At 48.1% G+C, this 21,311-nt stretch overlaps 1 protein-coding gene across 9 annotated transcripts in view; it reads left to right on the top strand.

Annotated features, from left to right (window-relative positions):
- The window catches only part of dzip1 (DAZ interacting zinc finger protein 1), a 646,334-nt gene that overhangs the window by 418,103 nt on the left and 206,920 nt on the right, over nt 1-21,311 (top strand). For all 9 annotated transcript variants that reach the window (XR_011935128.1, XR_011935127.1, XM_072476252.1 and 6 more), the window contains one exon: nt 9,297-9,439. Coding sequence is in view for 7 of the 9 variants with exons in the window: in XM_072476252.1 (XP_072332353.1) it covers nt 9,297-9,439 (143 nt within the window). In the remaining 2 variants the exon portion in view is untranslated. The remainder of the gene's footprint in view (nt 1-9,296; nt 9,440-21,311) is intronic.

Genomic DNA, 21,311 nt, shown 5'->3' with positions numbered 1-21,311 from the left:
CAGTTTGGCAGGAAGAATCGAAAAGCAGTATATCATTAGAATGGAGAAAGACTGCAGAACTCGACAATACAAAGGGATCTTGGTGTCCTGGTACATGACTCAGAAAAAAATAGTATATAGGTACAGCACATGATTAGGAATGCAAGTGAAATAATTGGCAATTATTTCAAGGGAAATTGAGTATAAAAGTAGGGAAGCATTGCTCAAGTTGTACATGGCCTTAGATAATAATAATAATAGTCCTTATTAGTGTCACACGTAGGCTTACATTAACACTGCAATGAAGTTAGTGCGAAAAGCCCCTAGTCGCCACACTCCGGTGCCCGTTCGGGTACACTGAGGGAAAATTCAGAATGTCTAATTCATCTAACAAGCATGTCTTTGGTGACTTGTGGGAGGGAAGCCGAGGACCCGGAGCAAAGCTATGCAGACACGGGGAACGTCCAGACTCCGGACAGTGACCCAAGTCCGGAAGCGAACCCGGGTCCCTGGCGCTGTGAAGCAACAGTGCTATCCACTGTGCTACCGTGCTGCCCTTGGGCAGGTAGACTGCATCTGGAGCACTATGCACAACTTTGGTCACCGTACTTAGCAAAGGATATAATTGCATTAGATGCAGTTCAGAGAGGGTTCACTCAGCTGATTCCTGGGATGAAGGGATTGATTGTTTTGAGAAAAGGTTGAGCAGGTTGGGCCTCTATCCATTGGAGTTAAGGAAAATGAGGTGATCTCATTGAAACATATATTGAATCAAGGTAACTTGACAAGGGTGGGAGTGTCAAAAACTAGGGGACACAGTTTAAAAATGAGAGGTCTTCCATTATTTGATGAAGATAATTTTTTTTCCCCTGAGGGTTGTTAGTCTGTGAAATTCTCTTCCTCACAGAAGTGGGCACAGTAATAAGTCTCACAACACCGGGTTAAAGTCTGTCATGTGAGAGTACCTTTTAAGAAATGGGGGTTTATTGAATAGCTGTAGTGGGTGTACCTTTAACAAATGGGTGTTTATTAGAGAACTGCAGTGATGTCAGAGTTTGGGTGGAGCTGGGCTGTCTGTCTGCTTTACTTTCGTTTTTGAGCAGGCTGTTACAGAGTGAGTTTTTAGTTTAGTTTTCAGAGACAAGATCTGCAGTGAAAGCCAGAAGATGTGCATGGATCTCTCTACAAGCTACAGAGTGTTCATTTGGGTGATTTCAAATGGATAACTGCACAGACGGTCACACGCAGTACCTTATGGACAGAGACTAAAAGCAGATTGTTAGATTTGGCAAAAACATTGCAGTTAACATTACCTGACAAAATGTGAAAAGATGAGGTAATTATGGCGGTGGCTAAGCATTTAAAATTGCCTGAGATACAGTTTGACTCATTGGAAATGGCAAAAATTCAGTTACAAATTAAACAAATGGAACAGGAGAAAGAATTAAAGCAGCTTGAATATGAAAGAGATAGAGAGGAAAAAGAAAGAGAGAAAGAGAGAGAGAGAGAGGAAAAAGAAAGAGCGAGAGAGGAAAAAGAAAGAAAGAGAGAGTTTGAACTTCGGAAAATGGCCATGAAACATGACAGTCAGTTACAATTGGCGGATTTAAAGGTTTACAGTTTGAGGATAGTGATGAGGATAGTGAGAAAGAGAGAGCGTCGAAGTCGAAGGCTTGGTGGGGATCTATTTAAATATGTCCAAGCATTGCCAAGGTTAGACGAGAAGGCCTTTTTCATTTCATTTGAGAAGGTGGCCATACCAATGAAATGGCCACAGGACATGTGGGTGTTATTGATTCAAACAAAGCCGGTAGGTAGGACTAGTGAAGTGTTTGCATCACTACCAGAGGAGGTATCTGGGACATATGAGGAGGTGAAAAAATCTATCTTAGGTGCATATGAACTAGTGCCTAAAGCCTACAGACAAAGGTTTAGAAATTAAGGAAAGAATTTGGTCAAACATACATGGAGTTTGAAAGGATCAAACAGAGTAATTTTGATAGGTGGATAAGGGATTTGAAAATAGACCAAAACGTATGAAGCACTCAGACCTTGGATTCATGTTGCATTACATTCACCCCCCACAATCTGGCCTGGGCTTGTGAAATCCTACCAACTGTCTTGACTTGAGACAATTCACACCTCTTTAACCTGCAATTATCCCTCTCTCCAGTTGCTCCGTCTGGACCTGCAGACCTAATTACCTGCAAAGACTTGCATTCAAAGTATCGTATTGCATCTTTGACTCTGTCTATGTATATGTTTCTGGAACCCACCTCTTCATTCACCTGAGGAAGGAGCAGTGCTCCGAAAGCTAGTGATTTGAAACAAACCTGGTGGACTTTAACCTGGTATCGTAAGATTTCTTACTGTGCTCACCACAGTCCAATGCCGGCATCTCCACATCATGACTCCCTTCCATCATAATTCTGTGGCTACCAGGGCCCCCAAAGCCTGTCCACCTCAAGGTCACAAGTCAGTAGTTTAATGGAATAGTCTCCATTGCCTGGAAGCAGCTCCAACAACACTCAAGATGCTTAACACCATCCAGAACAAAGCAAGCCGCTTGATTGCTCCTCCTTCCACAAATATTCAAACCCTCCACCACTGAACAGTGGCAGACGTGTGTACGATCTACAAGATGCACTGCAGTAACTCACCAAGGTTCCTCAGACAGCACCTTCCAAATCCACGAACACTACCATCTAGAAGGACAAGGGCAGCAGATACCTGGGAACCCCACCACCTGGAGGTTCCCCTCCAAGTCACTCGCCACCCAGACTTGGAAATAGAACATACAACATAGAACGATACAGCGCAGTACAGGCCCTTCGGCCTACGATGTTGCACCGAAACAAAAGCCATCTAACCTACACTATGCCATTATCATCCATATGCTTATCCAATAAACTTTTAAATGCCCTCAATGTTGGCGAGTTCACTACTGTTGCAGGTAGGGCATTCCACGGCCTCACCACTCTTTGCGTAAAGAACCTACCTCTGACCTCTGTCCTATATCTATTACCCCTCAGTTTAAAGCTATGTCCCCTCGTGCCAGCCACTTCCATCCGCGGGAGAAGGCTCTCACTGTCCACCCTATCTAACCCCCTGATCATTTTGTATGCCTCTATTAAGTCTCCTCTTAACCTTCTTCTCTCCAACGAAAACAACCTCAAGTCCATCAGCCTTTCCTCATAAGATTTTCCCTCCATACCAGGCAACATCCTGGTAAATCTCCTCTGCACCCGCTCCAAAGCCTCCACGTCCTTCCTATAATGCGGTGACCAGAACTGTACGCAATACTCCAAATGCGGCCGTACCAGAGTTTTGTACAGCTGCAACATGACCTCCTGACTCTGGAACTCAATCCCTCTACCAATAAAGGCCAACACTCCATAGGCCTTCTTCACAACTCTATCAACCTGGGTGGCAACTTTCAGGGATCTATGTACATGGACACCTAGATCCCCCTGCTCATCCACACTTCCAAGAACTTTACCATTAGCCAAATATTCCGCATTCCTGTTATTCCTTCCAAAGTGAATCACCTCACACTTCTCTACATTAAACTCCATTTGCCACCTCTCAGCCCAGCTCTGCAGCTTATCTATGTCCCTCTGTAACCTGCTACATCCTTCCACACTGTCGACAACACCACCGACTTTAGTGTCGTCTGCAAATTTACTCACACACCCTTCTGCGCCTTCCTCTAGGTCATTGATAAAAATGACAAACAGCAACGGCCCCAGAACAGATCCTTGTGGTACGCCACTTGTAACTGAACTCCATTCTGAACATTTCCCATCAACCACCACCCTCTGTCTTCTTTCAGCTAGCCAATTTCTGATCCACATCTCTAAATCACCCTCAATCCCAGCCTCCGTATTTTCTGCAATAGCCTACCGTGGGGAACCTTATCAAACGCTTTACTGAAATCCATATACACCACATCAACTGCTCTACCCTCGTTTACCTGTTCAGTCACCTTCTCAAAGAACTCGATAAGGTTTGTGAGGCCTGACCTACCCTTCACAAAGCCATGCTGACTATCCCTGATCATATTATTCCTATCTAGATGATTATAAATCTTGTCTCTTATAATCCCCTCCAAGACTTTCCCCACTACAGACGTGAGGCTCACCGGTCTATAGTTGCCGGGGTTGTCTCTGCTCTCCTTTTTGAACGAAGGGACCACATTTGCTATCCTCCAGTCCTCTGGCACTATTCCTGTAGCCAATGATGACATAAAAATCAAAGCCAAAGGTCCAGCAATCTCTTCCCTGTCCTCCCAGAGAATCCTAGGATAAATCCCATCAGGCCCCGGGGACTTATCTATTTTCAGCCTGTCCAGAATTGCCAACACCTCTTCCCTACGTACCTCAATGCCATCTATTCTAATAGCCTGGGTCTCAGCATTCTCCTCCACAACATTATCTTTTTCCTGAGTGAATACTGACGAAAATCCCGCCTATCTCTTCAGACTCCACACACAACTTCCCATTCCTGTCCTTGACTGGTCCTACTCTTACCCTAGTCATTCGCTTATTCCTGACATACCTATAGAAAGCTTGATCCTACCTGCCAAATACTTCTCATGTCCCCTCCTTGCTCGTCTTAGGTCTCTCTTTAGATCCTTCCTCGCTACCTTGTAACTATCAATCGCCCCAACTGAAACTTCACACCTCATCTTCACATAGGCCGCCTTCTTCCTCTTAACAAGAGATTCCACTTCTTTGGTAAACCACGGTTCCCTCGCTCTACGCCTTCCTCCCTGCCTGACCGGTACATACTTATCAAGAACACGCAGTAGCTGATCCTTGAACAAGCTCCACTTATCCAGTGTGCCCAACACTTGCAGCCTACTTCTCCAACCTATCCCCCCCAAGTCACGTCTAATGGCATCATAATTACCCTGCCCCCAGCTATAACTCTTGCCCTGCGGTGTATACTTATCCCTTTCCATCATTAACGTAAACGTCACCGAATTGTGGTCACTGTCCCCAAAGTGCTCTCCTACCTCCAAATCCAACACCTGGCCTGGTTCATTACCCAAAACCAAATCCAACGTGGCCTCGCCTCTTGTTGTCCTGTCAACATAATGTGTCAGGAAACCCTCCTGCACACACTGTACAAAAAACGACCCATCTAATGAACTATACCTTTTCCAGTCAATATTTGCAAAGTTAAAGTCTCCCATAAAACCTACCCTGTTACTTTCGCTCTTATCCAGGATCATCCTCGCCATCCTTTCCTCTACATCCCTAGAACTATTTGGAGGCCTATAGAAAACTCCCAACAGGGTGACCTCTCCTTTCCTGTTTCTAACCTCAGCCCATACTACCTCGGAAGATGAGTCCCCATCTAGCATCCTCTCCGCCACCGTAATACTGCTCTTGACTAGCAGCGCCACACCTCCCCCTCTTTTGCCTCCTTCTCTGAGCTTACTAAAACACTTAAACCCCGGAACCTGCAACATCCATTCCTGGCCCTGCTCTATCCATGTCTCCGAAATGGCCACAACATCGAAGTCCCAGGTACCAACCCATGCTGCCAGTTCCCCTACCTTATTTAGTATACTCCTGGCATTGAAGTAGACACACTTCAAACCACCTACCTGAACACTGGCCCCCTCCTGCAACGTCAAATCTGTGCTCCTGACCTCTATACTCTCATTCTCCCGTACCCTAAAACTACAATCCATGTTCCCATGCCCCGCTGCATTAGTTTAAACCCCCCCAAAGAGCACTAACAAATCTCCCCCCCAGGATATTTGTGCCCCTCAGGTTCAGATGTAGACCATCCTGTCTGTAGAGGTCCCACATTCCCCAGAAAGAGCCCCAGTTATCCAGAAATCTGAATCCCTCCCTCCTGCACCATCCCTGTAGCCACATGTTTAATTGCTCTCTCTCCCTATTCCTCATCTCACTATCACGTGGCACGGGCAACAACCCAGAGATAACAACTCTGTTTGGTCTAGTTCTGAGCTTCCATCCTAGCTCCCTGAAAGCCTGCCTGACATCCTTGTCCCCTTTCCTACCTATGTCGTTAGTGCCAATGTGGACCACGACTTGGGGCTGCTCCCCCTCCCCCTCAAGGACCCGGAAAAGACGATCCGAGACATCACGTACCCTTGCACCTGGGAGGCAACATACCAAACGTGAGTCTCTCACGCACCCACAAAATCTCCTATCTGTGCCCCTGACTATTGAGTCCCCAATTACTAATGCTCTGCTCCTCTCCCCCCTTCCCTTCTGAGCAACAGGGACAGACTCCGTGCAGAGGCCCGTACCCCATGGCTTACCCCTGGTAAGTCCCCCCCCCCCACAAGTATCCAAAGCGGTGTACTTGTTTCTCAGGGGAACGACCGCAGGGGATCCCTGCACTGACTGCTTCTTCCCAGTCCCTCTTACAGTTACCCATCTATCTCCAATCTTTGGTGTAACTAATTCCCTAAAGCTGCTATCTATGATATCCCCTCTATCTATCCCCTCTGCCTCCCGAATGATCCAAAGTTCTTCCAACTCCAACTCCAGTTCCCTAACTCGGTCTTGGAGGAGCTGGAGATTCCTGCAGGTAAAATCAGCAGGGACACTAACGGCATCCCTCACCTCAAACATCCTGCAGGAGGAACATTGCACTCCCTTCCCTGCCATCCCTCTAACTTTCTACCAAGATCTGGCTAACAACTAAATTAAAAAAAAAAATACAATATGGTACTTATCTCACACCAATGGGTTTTATTATTAGGTTAGAGGAGGAGGGCGGGTGGGAGACACTACACGTGCAGTGTCTCAGGTTTCCTCTCCACCAGAATTTATTGGTGAGGGACTTCCCAGAAGTCTGCGGGTCGAACTTCCTGTTCCCGCCTTAAAAAATAAAATAAAAAAAAACACAACAGCAAAGAGGGACAGAAACGTGACCAGGTAAGTGTTTACTTAAATACTCACCCAGCAGCAGCCTCTGCACTCCGCTCCCGCTGAAACTCCAACTGATTTCCCCTGCAAGGTAAGTTCTTTTAAACCTAAATACTCACCTACCGGCAACCCCTGCACTCCACTTCCCAGAAGTCCGCGGGTCGAACTTCCTGTTCCCGCCTTAAAAAATAAAATAAAAAAAAACACAACAGCAAAGAGGGACAGAAACGGGACCAGGTAAGTGTTTACTTAAATACTCACCCAGAAGCCCCCGCACTCCGCTCCCGCTGAAACTCCAAGAGATGCTCCTGTAAGGTAAGTTAGTTTAAACTGCAATACTCACCCACCAGCTGTCTCTGCGCTCCGCTCCTGCTGAAACTCCAAGAGCTGCCCCTGCAAGTAAGTTAATTTTAAACTTCAGTACTCACCCACCAGCAGCCTCTGCACTCCGCTCCCGCTAAAACTCTGACATATCGCTGTTCCTTCAATTCGCTGGGGCTACATCTTGGAGCTCCCTCCCTAAAGCACAGTGGATGTACCTACACCTCGAGGACTGGAGCGGTTCAAGACGGCAACTCACCAACATCTTCTGAAGGGCAACTAGGGATGGGCAATAAATGCTGGCCTAACCAGCGACGCCCACATCCCATAAATTGATTAAAAAGTTGACCTGATGTCAAGAGTGACTAATAATCCTCATGAAGATAATTTGCAACATTCCTTCTTTGCTGGTACTCATTCGTATCTATTACCATTGATATTGGTTTCCTGCAGGTAGCAATAGTTGGTGGCGATCCCAGATGACAATTCCTCGGAGGAACTGATTCTTTCTGAGGATGCATTTTCACATACATTAAAAAATGAAATGAAAATGAAATGAAATGAAATGAGAATGAAATGAAAATCGCTTCTTGTCACAAGTAGGCTTCAAATGAAGTTACTGTGAAAAGCCCCTAGTCGCCACATTCCGGCGCCTGGTCGGGGAGGCTGGTACATCAGTTCAGATATTCACAATTGCAGTAGTAGAAAGAAGCTGTCTGAATTCCAACATGTCTTCTACCTTAAATAAGATGCCTTAGCCTTACCGTGTCTCACTAATTTGCAGCAAAGTGATCCCCAGCAGAGTAGTAGCAGTGAAATGTGGCTGGGTCATGAAATTAATGATATTAAAAGAGGACCAGGAAATGGGAACGCCACTCAAAGTGATTCCATTTCTTTGTGTTGGCTTCCCATCCCCCGAAGTCTGTACCAGCATGCTGCCTCAAGTCCTTTAAGGAAAGAAGCCTGCCATCCTTACCCAGGCAGGATTTATGTGACTTCAGACCCACAGCAATGTGGTTGACTCGTAATTGTCCTAACAAGCCACTCAGTGTCAAGGGTAATTATGGTTGCAGACAAGTAAGCATTGATGAAGTGGAATTCTTGGGGTTCTTTCACAAATACTCTCTCAGAGGATTGTGAGTCACTGGAACTCTTTCTCAAAAGGCAGTGTCTTTGAGAAACAGAATCTTTGAAGATTTTTAAGGCAGAGCTAGATAGATTTTTGATTAACAAGGCGGGTGGAAGGTTATCGGTCGGCAGGAATGTGGGGTTGAGGTTACAATCCGATCAGCCATGATCTTACTGAATGACAGAGCAGGCTCGAGGGGCTGAATGGTCTGTTCCTGCTCGTAATTCGTATGCCGCCACCTGATCCTCTGCTGTTCGACCAAGTCAAGGAAATTTAACCTCAGCCTGTACATGTATGTCAGTGAAGTGCCTCCTGAGACCTGCATCCCTCTGCTGCTTTCCTCTCTGCTGTCCAGCTGCAGGTGTCTGAAGAGCCGGCTTTTGGTGCTACTGGAATCCTCTGAATCATCATCAGAGAGCAGCAGCATATTGCTCCTCATCTGAAGCCCAGTTTAACTCAACCAATCCTGATGTGAATCAAAAAGTATCCAAAATGTAAAAAATATACTCTCAACAAAAGTTATGTGAACAGATCTTTTCCCACTAGTAGGTAAGAATGTAACTGTGAGTTCTGAATATTTATTGCAGTATTTCCACGTGTTTAAATAAATCCTCTCCATGGCCAATGTGCTTTTACTGACCATTTTTAGGAAACTTTGGGAACCCATGGATGCTCCATTGAATTTGAAAGTCAGTTTAATTATTGCTACAATTGAGCAATTCACATATGTTACTGGGAAAGCCACCTGTCCCAAAGGGCTAGCGCACAAATAACCTAGCTCACTCGTTAAATGCAGAAGTCACCGGCTTGGAGCCAGCTTCGTGACATGCTCGTATTCTTGCTGGCTTGACCACATCTAAACCCATGAACTTCGCCCGATTAAAATTGCCCTCCAATGTGTTTATCTGGCAAATTGTGAACAATTGGAGGAACAATTATAATTTATTTTTCAGATATGAAACATCTACCAAAAGTATCAACATGCAATGAAGACCTTAGAAAAGTCTTAAACAAAAATCCAACTATAGTGAAGGAATTGCACAAAATAGTGGAGCAAAGTTTGGCAGAAAAATTAGAAACCCTAGGGATAAAACCGGTAAGCATTTATATGCATATACTAAATAAAACCATGCTACCTGAACTGAAAAGTTTTGCAAAGTTATTAGTAGAGCATGTTAAAATTTCAGCATGAACATGTATCCTTCTATCCTCTCCCCACCAAATTTGTGATTTGGTACTTGTGAAAAAGATCGGCCACATGCATATTGGATTTTAATTGTTGGCTTATTATTCTCAGTAAAATACAGTCTGTAAAAACAACAAAATAACAAAATTGTTAAGCCCAGATGGAGGCCATTCACCCCCATTGTTTGTGCTGGCTCTTTGAAAAGGTCTCCTTTTACAAGTGTATATATCCAGGGCGCGAATTAATGGCCGCATTGAGCTTAAGCAAGAGCGCGACAAGGCAAATAGAATGCGGGAGAGGCCAAAAATGAGAATCTAACCAGCCCGCTCCTGTTGGCGGAATCAGAAACCCACCAGAGCGTGGTAAGAAACCAATAGTCACCACTTAAGGCCAATCTCTACACAACTAACAGCCTCCCGTGATCTAACCGCCTCCCAAGCAAGTGGTCACGTGGGCGCCGATTAGTACACCTTTTTTAAAAACGTGAATCTGGCGGGGATCCAAGGAGGTGAGAAGCCATATTTTCTCCCAGGCAATGAACCCGGGAGCACTGGGCTTGTTGCCCCAGTGCTGGGAGGGGGAGCCCCTGGGGTTTGGTCGGGATGACCATACCAACCTCTGTATCTTGTGTTCCCGTTCCAGGGGCAACCCCAGCCTGCCAGCCCCACTGACTACACAGAACTCCCACTGAAGTCTCTGGCCACGCGGCTGAAGGCTATTTCCAATTGGGAAATGACAATAGTAATTAAGTGAGCACTTCACACCTCCCCATGGGTAGGTGTGCCATGTAGCATGTGGGAATTATTGCCTAGCATCCCAATCAGACCATGATGCCTGGATGCTGTGCCTGAACACTACGGACACAGCAGCCAACATCCAAACACCCAGGGGCTGGGCCTCAGCACCGGGAACACATCAGCGACCATAGGGTGGATGTGTGCACCAGGGAGGGGACCAGTGCCCGTTCCAGGTAACATTACATGTGAGTGTCTGGGTTACAGGGTGTGGGGCCCAGTGAGCAGAGCCTCCCGCTGCAGCTTGGGGTGTGTGAGCAAGGCGGGTTGGATGGCAGGCGATGTTGGGGGATGGGGTAATGGGAGAATGGAGGATCCCGGGGAGGAAGACACCGCTGGTTGTCTGACTCAAACCCTTCCCAATTCCTCTTCAAGAGATATTACACGGAATGGATGATATCATGGACCCCGCGGAAGCTGCTCTTGTGGCAGACCAGGAGGCCAGACCCTGGAGGAGGCCTTGGCAGCAGCATCGACAAAGACTCCAGGAGGCGGCCCTTGTGAGTGCTGCGCCCCACATCCCAAGGATACGTATTCATTTGTAAATACAGAAGAAAAGTACTCGTTCAAGACCTCTCCTATCTCTTCAGACTCAATACACAATCTCCCGCTACTGTCCTTGATCGGACCTACCCTTGCTCTCGTCATTCTCATATTTCTCACATATGTGTAAAAGGCCTTGGGGTTTTCCTTGATCCTACCTGCCAAAGATTGTTCATGCCCTCTCTTAGCTCTCCTAATCCCTTTCTTCAGTTCCCTCCTGGCTGTCTTGTATCCCTCCAATGCCCTGTCTGAACCTTGTTTCCTCAGCCTTATATAAGTCTCCTTTTTCCTCTTAACAAGACATTCAACCTCTCTTGTCAACCATGGTTCCCTCACTCGACCATCTCTTCCCTGCCTGACAGGGACATACATATCAAGGACACGTAGCACCTGTTCCTTGAACAAGTTCCACATTTCACTTAGGAGTCTGGTGACAGTGGGGAAGAAGCTATTTTTGAGTCTGTTCGTGCGTGTTCTCAGACTTCTGTATCTTTTGCCCGATGGAAGAAGTTGGAAGAGTGAGTAAGCCGGGTGGGAGGGACCTTTGATTATGCTGCTCGCTTTCCACAGGCAGCGGGAGGTGTAGATGGAGACAATGGATGGGAGGCAGGTTGTGTGATGGACTGGACGGTGTTCACGACTCTCTGAAGTTTCTTGTGGTCCTGGGCCGAGCAGTTGCCATACCAGGCTGTGATGCAGCCTGATAGGATGCTTTCTATGGTGCATCTGTAAAAGTTAATGTTAAAGTTAAAATTAAGGGTTAATGTGGACATGCCGAATTTCCTTAGTTTCCTGAGGAAGTAGAGGCGCTGTTGTGCTTTCTTGGTGGTAGCATCGACGTGGCTGGACCAGGTCAGATTTTTGGAGATGTGCACCCCTAGGAATTTGAAACTGCTAACCATCTCCACCTCGGCCCCGTTGATGCTGACAGCGGTGTGTACAGTACTTTCCTTCCTGAAGTCAATTACCAGCTCTTTAGTTTTGCTGGCATTGAGGGAGAGATTGTTGTCGCTACACTAGGTTCTCTATCTCCCTCCTGTATTCGGACTCGTCGTTATTCGAGATCCGGCCCACTATGGTCGTATCGTCAGCAAACTTGTAGATGGAGTTGGAACAAAGTTTTGCCACGCAGTCATGTGTGTACAGGGAGTAGAGTAGGGGGCTAAGTACGCAGCCTTGCGGGGCGCCGGTGTTGAGGACTATTGTGGTTGAGGTGTTGTTGTTCATTCTTACTGATTGTGGTCTGTTGGTCAGAAAATCGAGGATCCAGTTGCAGAGTGGGGAGCCAAGTCCTAGGTTTTGGAACTTTGATATGAGCTTGGCTGGGATTATGGTGTTGAAGGCGGAGCTGTAGTCAATAAATAGGAGTCTAATGTAGGAGTCCTTGTTTTCGAGATGCTCTACGAATGAGTGTAGGGCCAGGGAAATGGTGTCTGATGTGGACCGGTTGCAGTGGTATGCGAATTGCAGTGGATCAAGGCGTTCTGGGAGTATGGAGGTGATGCGCTTCATGATCAACCTCTCGAAGCACTTCATTACGACCGAAGTCAGGGCCACTGGTCGGTAGTCATTGAGGCACGTTGCCTGGTTCTTCTTTGGTACCGGTATGATGGTAGTCTTCTTGAAGCAGGTGGGGACCTCGGAGTGGAGTAGGGACAGGTTAAAGATGTCCGCGAATACCTCTGCCAGCTGGTCCATGCAGGCTCTGAGTGCACGACCAGGGATCCCGTCCGGGCCCTTCGCCTTCCGAGGGTTCACTTTCAGGAAGGCCAATCTGACTTCGGAAGCTGTGATGGTGGGTATGGGTGAATTATGGGCTGCTGGGGCACTCGACAGCGGATTGTTGGTTACCTACTCGAACCGAGCAGAGAATGCATTGAGTTCATCGGAGAGGGGTGCGCTGCTGCCAGAGATACTGTTCGGCTTCGCTTTGTAGCCCGTTATGTTGTTTAGTCCTTGCCACAACTGCCGAGAGTCTGTCTGTGACTCTAGCTTGGTTTGATATTCTCTCTTGGCATCTCTGATGGCTTTGCGCAGTTCGTACCTGGATTTCTTGTATAGATCAGGGTCGTCTGCCTTGAACGCCTCAGTTCTGTCCTTCAGTAGGGAGTCATTCTCACGATTGAGCCATGGTTTCCGGTTGGGAACGCACGTACTGCTTTCTTTGGCACGCAGTCGTCCATACATTTGCTGATGAAGTCTGTGACGGTGGTGGCATACTCATTTAAGTTGGTCGCTGAGTTCTTAAATATGGACCAGTCCACTGTCTCTAAGCAGTCACGTAAGAGCTCTTCTGTCTCCTCAGACCAGCACTGCACAACCTTCTTAGCTGGATTCTCCCGCTTGAGTTTCTGCTTGTATGCCGGGAGAAGGAGCACCGTCTTATGGTCTGATTTCCCAAAGTGCGGTCGGGGGATGGAACGTTAGGCGCCCTTGATTATTGAGCAGCAGTGGTCAAGAGTGTTGTCGCCCCTGGTGGGACAGGAGATGTGCTGGTGGAATTTTGGCAGTACACTCTTGAGTTTGGCCTTGTTGAAGATTTTATATAGCTGTAACGTGATTTCCCAACACTTGTACTCAATGCCCTGGCAATGATGAATGCAAGCATGCCATATGCCTTATTAATCACTTTGGCCACCTGTGTTGCCACTTTTAGGGAACTGTGGACCTGCACGCCCAGATCCCTCCATGTTCATGTTCCTAAGGGTTTTGCCATTTACAGTATAATTCATACTAAGATTTGATCCTCCAAAATGCACCTACTCGTACAGCACAATACAGACCATTCGGCCCATGATGTTGTGCCGACCATTTATCCTAATCTAAGATCAACCTAACCTATGCCCCTTCAACTTATTGCTATCCATGTGCCTGTCCAAGAATTGTTTAAATGTCCCTAATGACTCTGCTCTGCCATTTTACTCAACCTCTCCTCATAAGAAACTTCCTCCATACCTGGGATTAACCCAGTAAGAAGTCTTACAACACCAGGTTAAAGTCCAACAGGTTTGTTTCAAATCACTGGCTTACGGAGCACTGCTCCTTCCTCAGGTGAATGAAGATGTATGTTCCTGGCCTTACACAGGAAGGATTAACCCAGTGAACCTTCTGTGAACTGCCTCCAATGCCAGTATATCTTTACTTAGATAAGGGCACCACTATTTAATTTAAAACTCTTTCTACTTCCCTAGTTCTGTGGCTCAGTAGATCATTGGCCCCAGCACAGTTCAGGGACGGGATTCTCCGACCCCACGCCAGGTCAGAGAATCGCAGGGGGCTGGCGTGAATCTCGCCCCCGCCGTGTCCCGAAGTCTCCGCCACCAGAGATTTGGCGGGGGCGGGAATCGCGCCGCGGCGGGGGCGGGAATCGCGCCGGGGTGGGAGCGGGAATCGCGCCGGTCGGCGGGCTTACCCCGCTGATTCTCCGGCCTACGATGGGCCGAAGTCCCGCTGCTGGAATGCCTGTCCCGCCAGCGTGGATTAAACCACCCTTTGAACGGCGGGACAAGGCGGAGCGGGCAAGCTCCGGGGTCCTGGGGGGGAGGGCGTGGGGCGATCTGGCCCCGGGGGGTGCCCCCACGGTGGCCTGGCCTGCGATAGGGGCCCACCGATCCGCGGGCGGGCCTGTGCCGTGGGGGCACTGTTTTTCTTCCGCCTTCGCCATGGTCTTCACTATGGCGGAGGCGGAAGAGACCCCCTCCACTGCGCATGCGCGGGGATGACGTCAGCAGCCGCTGACGCTCCCGCGCATGCGTCGCCCAGCGAAGACCTTTCGGCCCCGGCTGGCGTGGCGCCAAAGGCCTTTCCCGCCAGCCTGCGTAGCGCAAACCACTCCGGCGCGGGCCTAGCCCCTCAAGGTGAGGGCTTGGCCCCTAAAGGTGCGGAGACTTCGGCAACTTTGGGGCGGCCCGACGCCGGAGTGGTTCCCGCCTCTCCATTACACTGGAACCCCCCGCCCCGCTGGGTAGGGGAGAATCCCGCCCCAGGTATAGTCCATTCCAACGGTACGGATCCCATTTTTCTCAGCACTGGTGCCAGTGCCCCGCAAATCAGAATCCACCTCTCACACAAGTGAGCCACACCTTCATTTCTTTAATCTTATTTGTACAATGCCAAATTCTTGTGGCTCAGGTAATAATTGAGTAATGATTACCTTTGAGGTTCTGCATCTAATCCGCCCCACCCCCTCACCCATGTGTGTTTTGCGGCAGTGGAGGTGGCCCACCAATCTGTGACCCCGCCAAATGTCAACAGCTTTTTCTGAGGCTCGCACCCTCTGCTGCTGGGGAACCTATGGTTGGGGTTCGCCAGAAGGCCTCGCTAGCGGGAAAGGCCAGAAAATTTGACCTTAATTTGTTGTCTGGCTGCTCACACTGTCTATGGGGTGCCTCCTTCCTTACCCTGCCTATATCGTTGGTGCCTTCCTGGACCAGGACCACTGATAGTTCCTCTTCAGCCCTGAGCAGATGGTACCGAACAAGCAACACAGCTATCTGGACTCTTGCTCCTTGCTACAGAGAACAATGCCAATCCCCCTCACTCTTCTGTCCTCTACTACCACCTAATTCTTTTGTGCTCCCTCAACTTTAATGGCATCCTGTACCACAGAATAAAGAAACAAGGCGGTAATGTTAAACTTGTTACTCAACTTTAATTGCACTGCAGTTGAAGCATTGTACAGTTTTGGGTGCTACAAACTAGGTCAGGCATAAAAACAAGGTTCACTGTGAGGCAGGATAAACTTATTGATAATTGTTTCTCGCTTTAGCATTATACTTTGATTCTGACAGCTTTGGAATATTTTTCCAGCATCTCTAATATAGGGCAGGATTCCCCCCCCACCACCGCGGCATGGTCTACAGTGGCGAAGGGCGGCTCACCAGTGGCCAGCAGCAGGACCAGTTGTCAGCGGGGTTTCCCGTTGAATGCACCCCTCGCTACCAGGAAACCCGTGGTGGGGGTGCGCTGCCAGCAGGACCGTAAGATCACGCCAGAGTGAACAGCCAAAATATCCCGCTCTGTATCCCGATTATCGTTTCATGTGGTCGTCCACAGCCACTTGAGGCTTTGGTGCTAAACTGGTGGCATGCCCATGGATTCAGCAGACTATTTCATCATGTCAACAATTGTGATCTGAAGGTCATTCGTGCTGTCATCTAATTTCTCATGGAAATTTTCCACTTCACTGCTTGATCCAGTAAAGTGTACCCATTAGAACATACGATGTTGTGCCGACCATTTATCCTAATCTAAGATCAACCGAACCTACACACTTTCAATTTACTTCAGTCCATGTGCCTGTCCAAGAGTCACTTAAATGTCCCTAATGACTCTGACTCCACCACCTCTGTTGGCAGTGCATTCCACACACCCACCACTCTGTGCAAAGAACCTACCTCTGACATCTCCCTTATACCTTCCTCCAATCACCTTAAAATTATGTCCCATTGTGACAGCCATTTACGCCCTGGGAAAAAGTCTCTGGCGATCCACTCTATCCATGCCTCTCATCACCTTGTACACCTCCATCAGGTCACCTTCTTCGGTCCAGTGAGAAAAGCCCTAGCTCCCTCAACCTTTCTTCATAAGACATGACTGCCATTCCAGGCAGCATCCCGATAAATCTCCTCTGCACCCTCTCCAAAGCATCCTTCCTATAATGAGGCGACCAGAACTGGGCACAATATTCCAAGTGTGGTCTAACCAGGGTTTTATAGAGCTGCAGCAAAACCTCGCAACTCTTAATCTCAATCCCCCGTTAATGAAAGCCAACATACCATATGCCTTCTTGACAACCCTATCAACCTGGGTGGCAACTTTGAGGGATCTATGTACGTGGACCCCAAGATCCTTCTGTTCCTCCACACTGAGGTGTTGGGTGCTCTGAGGTACAGACGAACCAACACGGTTGCGATTGGTACAACGTAGTTTTATTCCATCTAACTATTTATACATCAGACTTGGTACTCAGCACGTTGTGACTGTGTGAGTGTCTTGCTATGATGTCCTGGCCCTGTGCTGTCTCCAGATGGAATGCCCAGGAAGTGTCGTGTTTCTTGTCTTATACTGTGTCTGCTCTTGTCTGTGATTGGCTGTCGTGTTATGTGTGCTAATTGGTCCGTTGGTCTGTCTATCATTATGTATGTGTTATGATGTATGTTTGAATATCATGACACACACTTCCAAGAATCCTGCCTTTAACCCTGTATTCAGCATTCAAATTTGACATTCCAAAATGAATCACTTCACATTTATCTAAGTTGAACTCCATCTGCCACTTCTCAGCCCAGCTCTGCATCCTGTCAATGTCCTGTTGTAACCTGCAACAGCTCTCAACACTATCTACAACTCCACCGACCTTCGTGTCATCGGCAAACTTACTAACCCACGCTTCCACTTCCTCATCCAAGTCATTTATAAAAACCACAAAGAGCAGAGGCCCCTGAACAAATCCCTGTGGGACACCACTGGTCACCGACCTCCAAGCGGAATACTTTCCATCCACCACCACTCACTGTCTTCTTTCGGCCAGCCAATTCTGTATCCAGACAGCCAAATTTCCCTGTATCCCATGCCCCCTAACTTTCCGAATGAGCCTACCATGGGGAATCTTATCAAATGCCTTACTGAAATCCATATACACCACATCCACTGCCCGACCTTCATCAATTTGTCTTGTCACATTCTCAAGGAATTCAATGAGGCTTGTGAGGCATGACCTGCTCCTCACAAAGCCATGCTGACTATCTTTAATCAAACTATGTTTTTATAAATAATCATATATCCTATCTCTCAGAATTCTTTCCAATATTTTGCTCACCACAAACATAAGATTGACTGGCCTATAATACCCAGGGATTTCCCTAATCCCTTTCTTGAACAGGGGAACAACATTCGTCTCCCTCCAATCATCCGGTACTACTCCACTGGAGAGTGGGGACGCAAAGATCATTACCAACGGCGCAGCAATGTCCTCCCTCGCTTCCCGTAGTAACCATGGGTATATCCTGTCAGGCCCAGGGGACTTTTCTATCCTGATGCTTTTCAATATTTCCAGCACATCCTCCTTCTTAATATCAATTTTCCGAGTCTATTAACCTGGTTCATGCTAGTCTCATGAGCAACAAGGTTCCTCCCTCTCGTGAATACTGAAGCAAAATATTCTTTTAGGACCTCCCCCTTCTCCTCAGACTCTAGGCACAAGTCCCCTCCACTTGGCCCTCCTGGATTGGCCCTACTCTCACTCTGATCATCCACTTATTTCTCACATAAGTGTAGAACGCCTTGGGGTTTTCCCTAATCCTTCCCGCCAGGGCTTTTTCATGCCCCCTTCTAGCTCTCCTAAGTCCATTTTTGAGTTCCTTCCTGGCTACCTTGTAACCCTCTGGAGCCGTTCCAGATCCTTGCTTCCTCAACCTTACGTAAGCTTCCTTCTTCCTCTTGACTAGAAGCTCCACTTCTCTTGTCATCCAAGGCTCCTTCACCTTACCATTCCTTCCTCGTCTCAGTGGGACAAAGCTATCCAGCACTCGCAGCAAGTGCTTCTTAAACAGCCGGATTTGTCCGGATGAAATTCCATCTGCTATTTCTGTGCCCAAATCTCCAATCTATCTATATCCTGTTGCATCCTCTGACAATCCTCGGCATTATCAGAAACTCCTCCAATCTTCGCGTCATCCGCAAACTTACGAATCAGACCATTTCCTCCAAATCATTTATATATACCACAAACAATAGTGGTCCCAGCACTGATCCTTGCAGAACACCACTAGCTGAAAAACACCATTCTGAAAAACACCCTTCCACCGCTACTCTCTGTCTTCTATAACCAAGCCAATCCTGTACCCATCTAGCCAGCCCATCCTAAATCCCATGTGATTTTAGTTTTTGTACCAGTCTGTCATGTGAGACCTTATCAAACGTCTTACTAAAGTCCATATAAACTTCATCCCTTCCCTTATCAATTTTCTTTGTTACCTCTTCAAAAACTCAATCAAGTTGCATGAGACATGACCTTCCCCGTACAAAACCATGCTGCCTGTCACTAAATAGTCCATTTTCCTCCAAATGTGCATATATCCTGTCCCTCAGTATCTTTTTCAAAAGCTTCCCCACTATTGATGTCAGGCTCACCGGCCGATAATTTGCTGGATTGTCCCTGCTTCCTTTCTTAAACAAGGGAATAACATTGGCTATTCTCCAATCCTCAGGAATCTCGCCTGTGGTCAAAGAGGATGTGAAGATAAATGTTAAGGCTTCAGCTATCTCTCCTCTTGCCTCCCGCAGTAACCTGGGATAGATCCCATCCAGCCTTGGGGACTTGTCTACCTTAATGCAATTTAGGACACTCAACACTTCCTCCTTTGATATATTGATGTTCTCAAGAGAGTTCACACACCTATCCCTGACCTCAACATCCAGCATGCCCTTCTCCTTGGTGAATACCGATACAAAGTACTCATTAAGGATTTCACCCCCTTCCTCTGGTTCCATGAATAACTTCCCTCCATTGTCCTTGAGTGGGCCTACTCTTTCGCTTGCTACCCTCTTGCTCCTAATATATGCATAAAAATCGTTGGAATTGTCCTTGACCATGTTTGCTCAAGACATTTTATTGCCCCTTTTAGCTCTCCTAATTCCACATTAAAATTCCTTCCTACTTTCACTGTACTCAAACTTTGTCGGTCTAGGCATCCTTTTCATTTTGACTAAGCTTACAATTTGTTTGTCATCCATGGTTCCTGAATCCTGCCGTTTCTATCCTTCATTTTTGCGGGGACATGCCTGTCCTGCACTTCAATCAACTGACCTTTGAAAGCCTCCCATAGGTCACATGTGGATTTGCCCTCAAATAGCCGCTCCCAATCCAAATACCCCAGTTCTTTATAATAATAATCTTTATTGCCACAAGTAGGCTTGCATTAACACTGCAATGAAGTTACTGTGAAACGCCCCTAGTCGCCACATTCTGGCGCCTGTTCAGGTCCAAATTACCTAACAGCACGTCTTTCGGGACTTGTGGGAGGAAAACGGAGCACTCAGAGGAAACCCACGCAGACACGGGGTGAACGTGCAGACTCCGCACAGAATGTGACCCAAGCCGGAATCGAACCTGGGACCCTGGCGCTGTGAAGCCATAGTGCTACTATGCTGCCCATTTCTGTCTAATTTGAATGTAATTGGCCCTCACCCAATTAAGCACCTCATCCACAGGCCACTCTTGTCATTATTCATGACTACTCAAAATCTTATGGAATCATAGTCGCTATGCCCAAAATGCTCCCCCACTGAAACATCAATCACCTGGCCCGGCTCATTCCCCAATACCAAGTCTAGTATGGCTCCCTCCTGGTTGGATTGTCAACATTCTGGGCGGGATTCTCTGACCCTCCGCGCCGGAATTGCACCCGGCGCGGGGGCGGAGAACAGCCGTTCACGCCGGAAATCTGGCGAGACGGCGCTTCCGCAATTCTCCGTGGATCCATCAGTTGCTTGTGCGCCGTCGATGCGGCGCCAGTCGGGGGCATTTGGAAGCGGCCCCCACGCCGATTCTCTGCGCTCGACGGGCCGAGTGCCCGCCGGCCTGGTTCACATGTGTTCCTACCCGACGGGACCTCGGCGTTCTGGCTGCGGGGGCCATCCTGGTGGGGGGGGGCGGCGGGATCCGACTCCGGGGGGGCCTCCACGGTGGCCAGGCCCGTGATTGGGAGCACGCTCATTCCAGGCGGAGCCTATGTTCCTCTGCGCTGGCCCCTGTAGGACTCCGACATGTTGCGCGGGGGCTGCCGCAGAGACGGCCACCGCACACATGTGCTGACCCGCAGTCGGCCGTCGCGCGCCTGCGCAGACGCGCAGGCGTAACTGCAGGGCCCCGCCGGCAGCCAGAGCTGCGGGACACACGCCGGGGCCCTGCTAGCCCTCTTGAAAACGGAGAATCACCCCGGACGTTCTAGTGATTCGCGCCCGTTTTCTGGCTGGCATGGAGACTTAGTCCCCAGAACAGAGAATCCTGGCCATTGTATCAAAAAGTCCTCCTGGGCACATCTAACAATTGCTCTCCATCTGTAGGGGATTCCTAGTCAATCTGGGGGGTTGAAATCTCCCATCAGAACTACCCTGTTTTTTTCACACCTTTTCAGTATCTGACTACTCAACTGCTCCTCTGACTCCTGCGGGCTGTTGGGACACCTATAGTACACTCCCAACATTGTGATTTCACCCTTTTCATTCCTGAGCTCCACCCATAATGCCTCATAACAAGATCCCTCCAATGTGTCCTTCCCTAACACAGCTGTGATCTGCTCCCTAATCAGCAATGCAACTCGCCCACCTCTTTTGTTTATCCTTTTGTCCTGTCTAAAACAACGATATCCCGGAATGTTAATCTGCCAGTCCTGTCCACCTTTTAACCATGCCTCCGTAATTACAATTACATCATAGTTCCA

This window comes from Scyliorhinus torazame, chromosome 15, assembly GCF_047496885.1.
Source record: "Scyliorhinus torazame isolate Kashiwa2021f chromosome 15, sScyTor2.1, whole genome shotgun sequence".
Lineage (NCBI taxonomy): Eukaryota > Metazoa > Chordata > Chondrichthyes > Carcharhiniformes > Scyliorhinidae > Scyliorhinus > Scyliorhinus torazame.
This window is presented reverse-complemented; position numbering and strand designations above follow the sequence as displayed.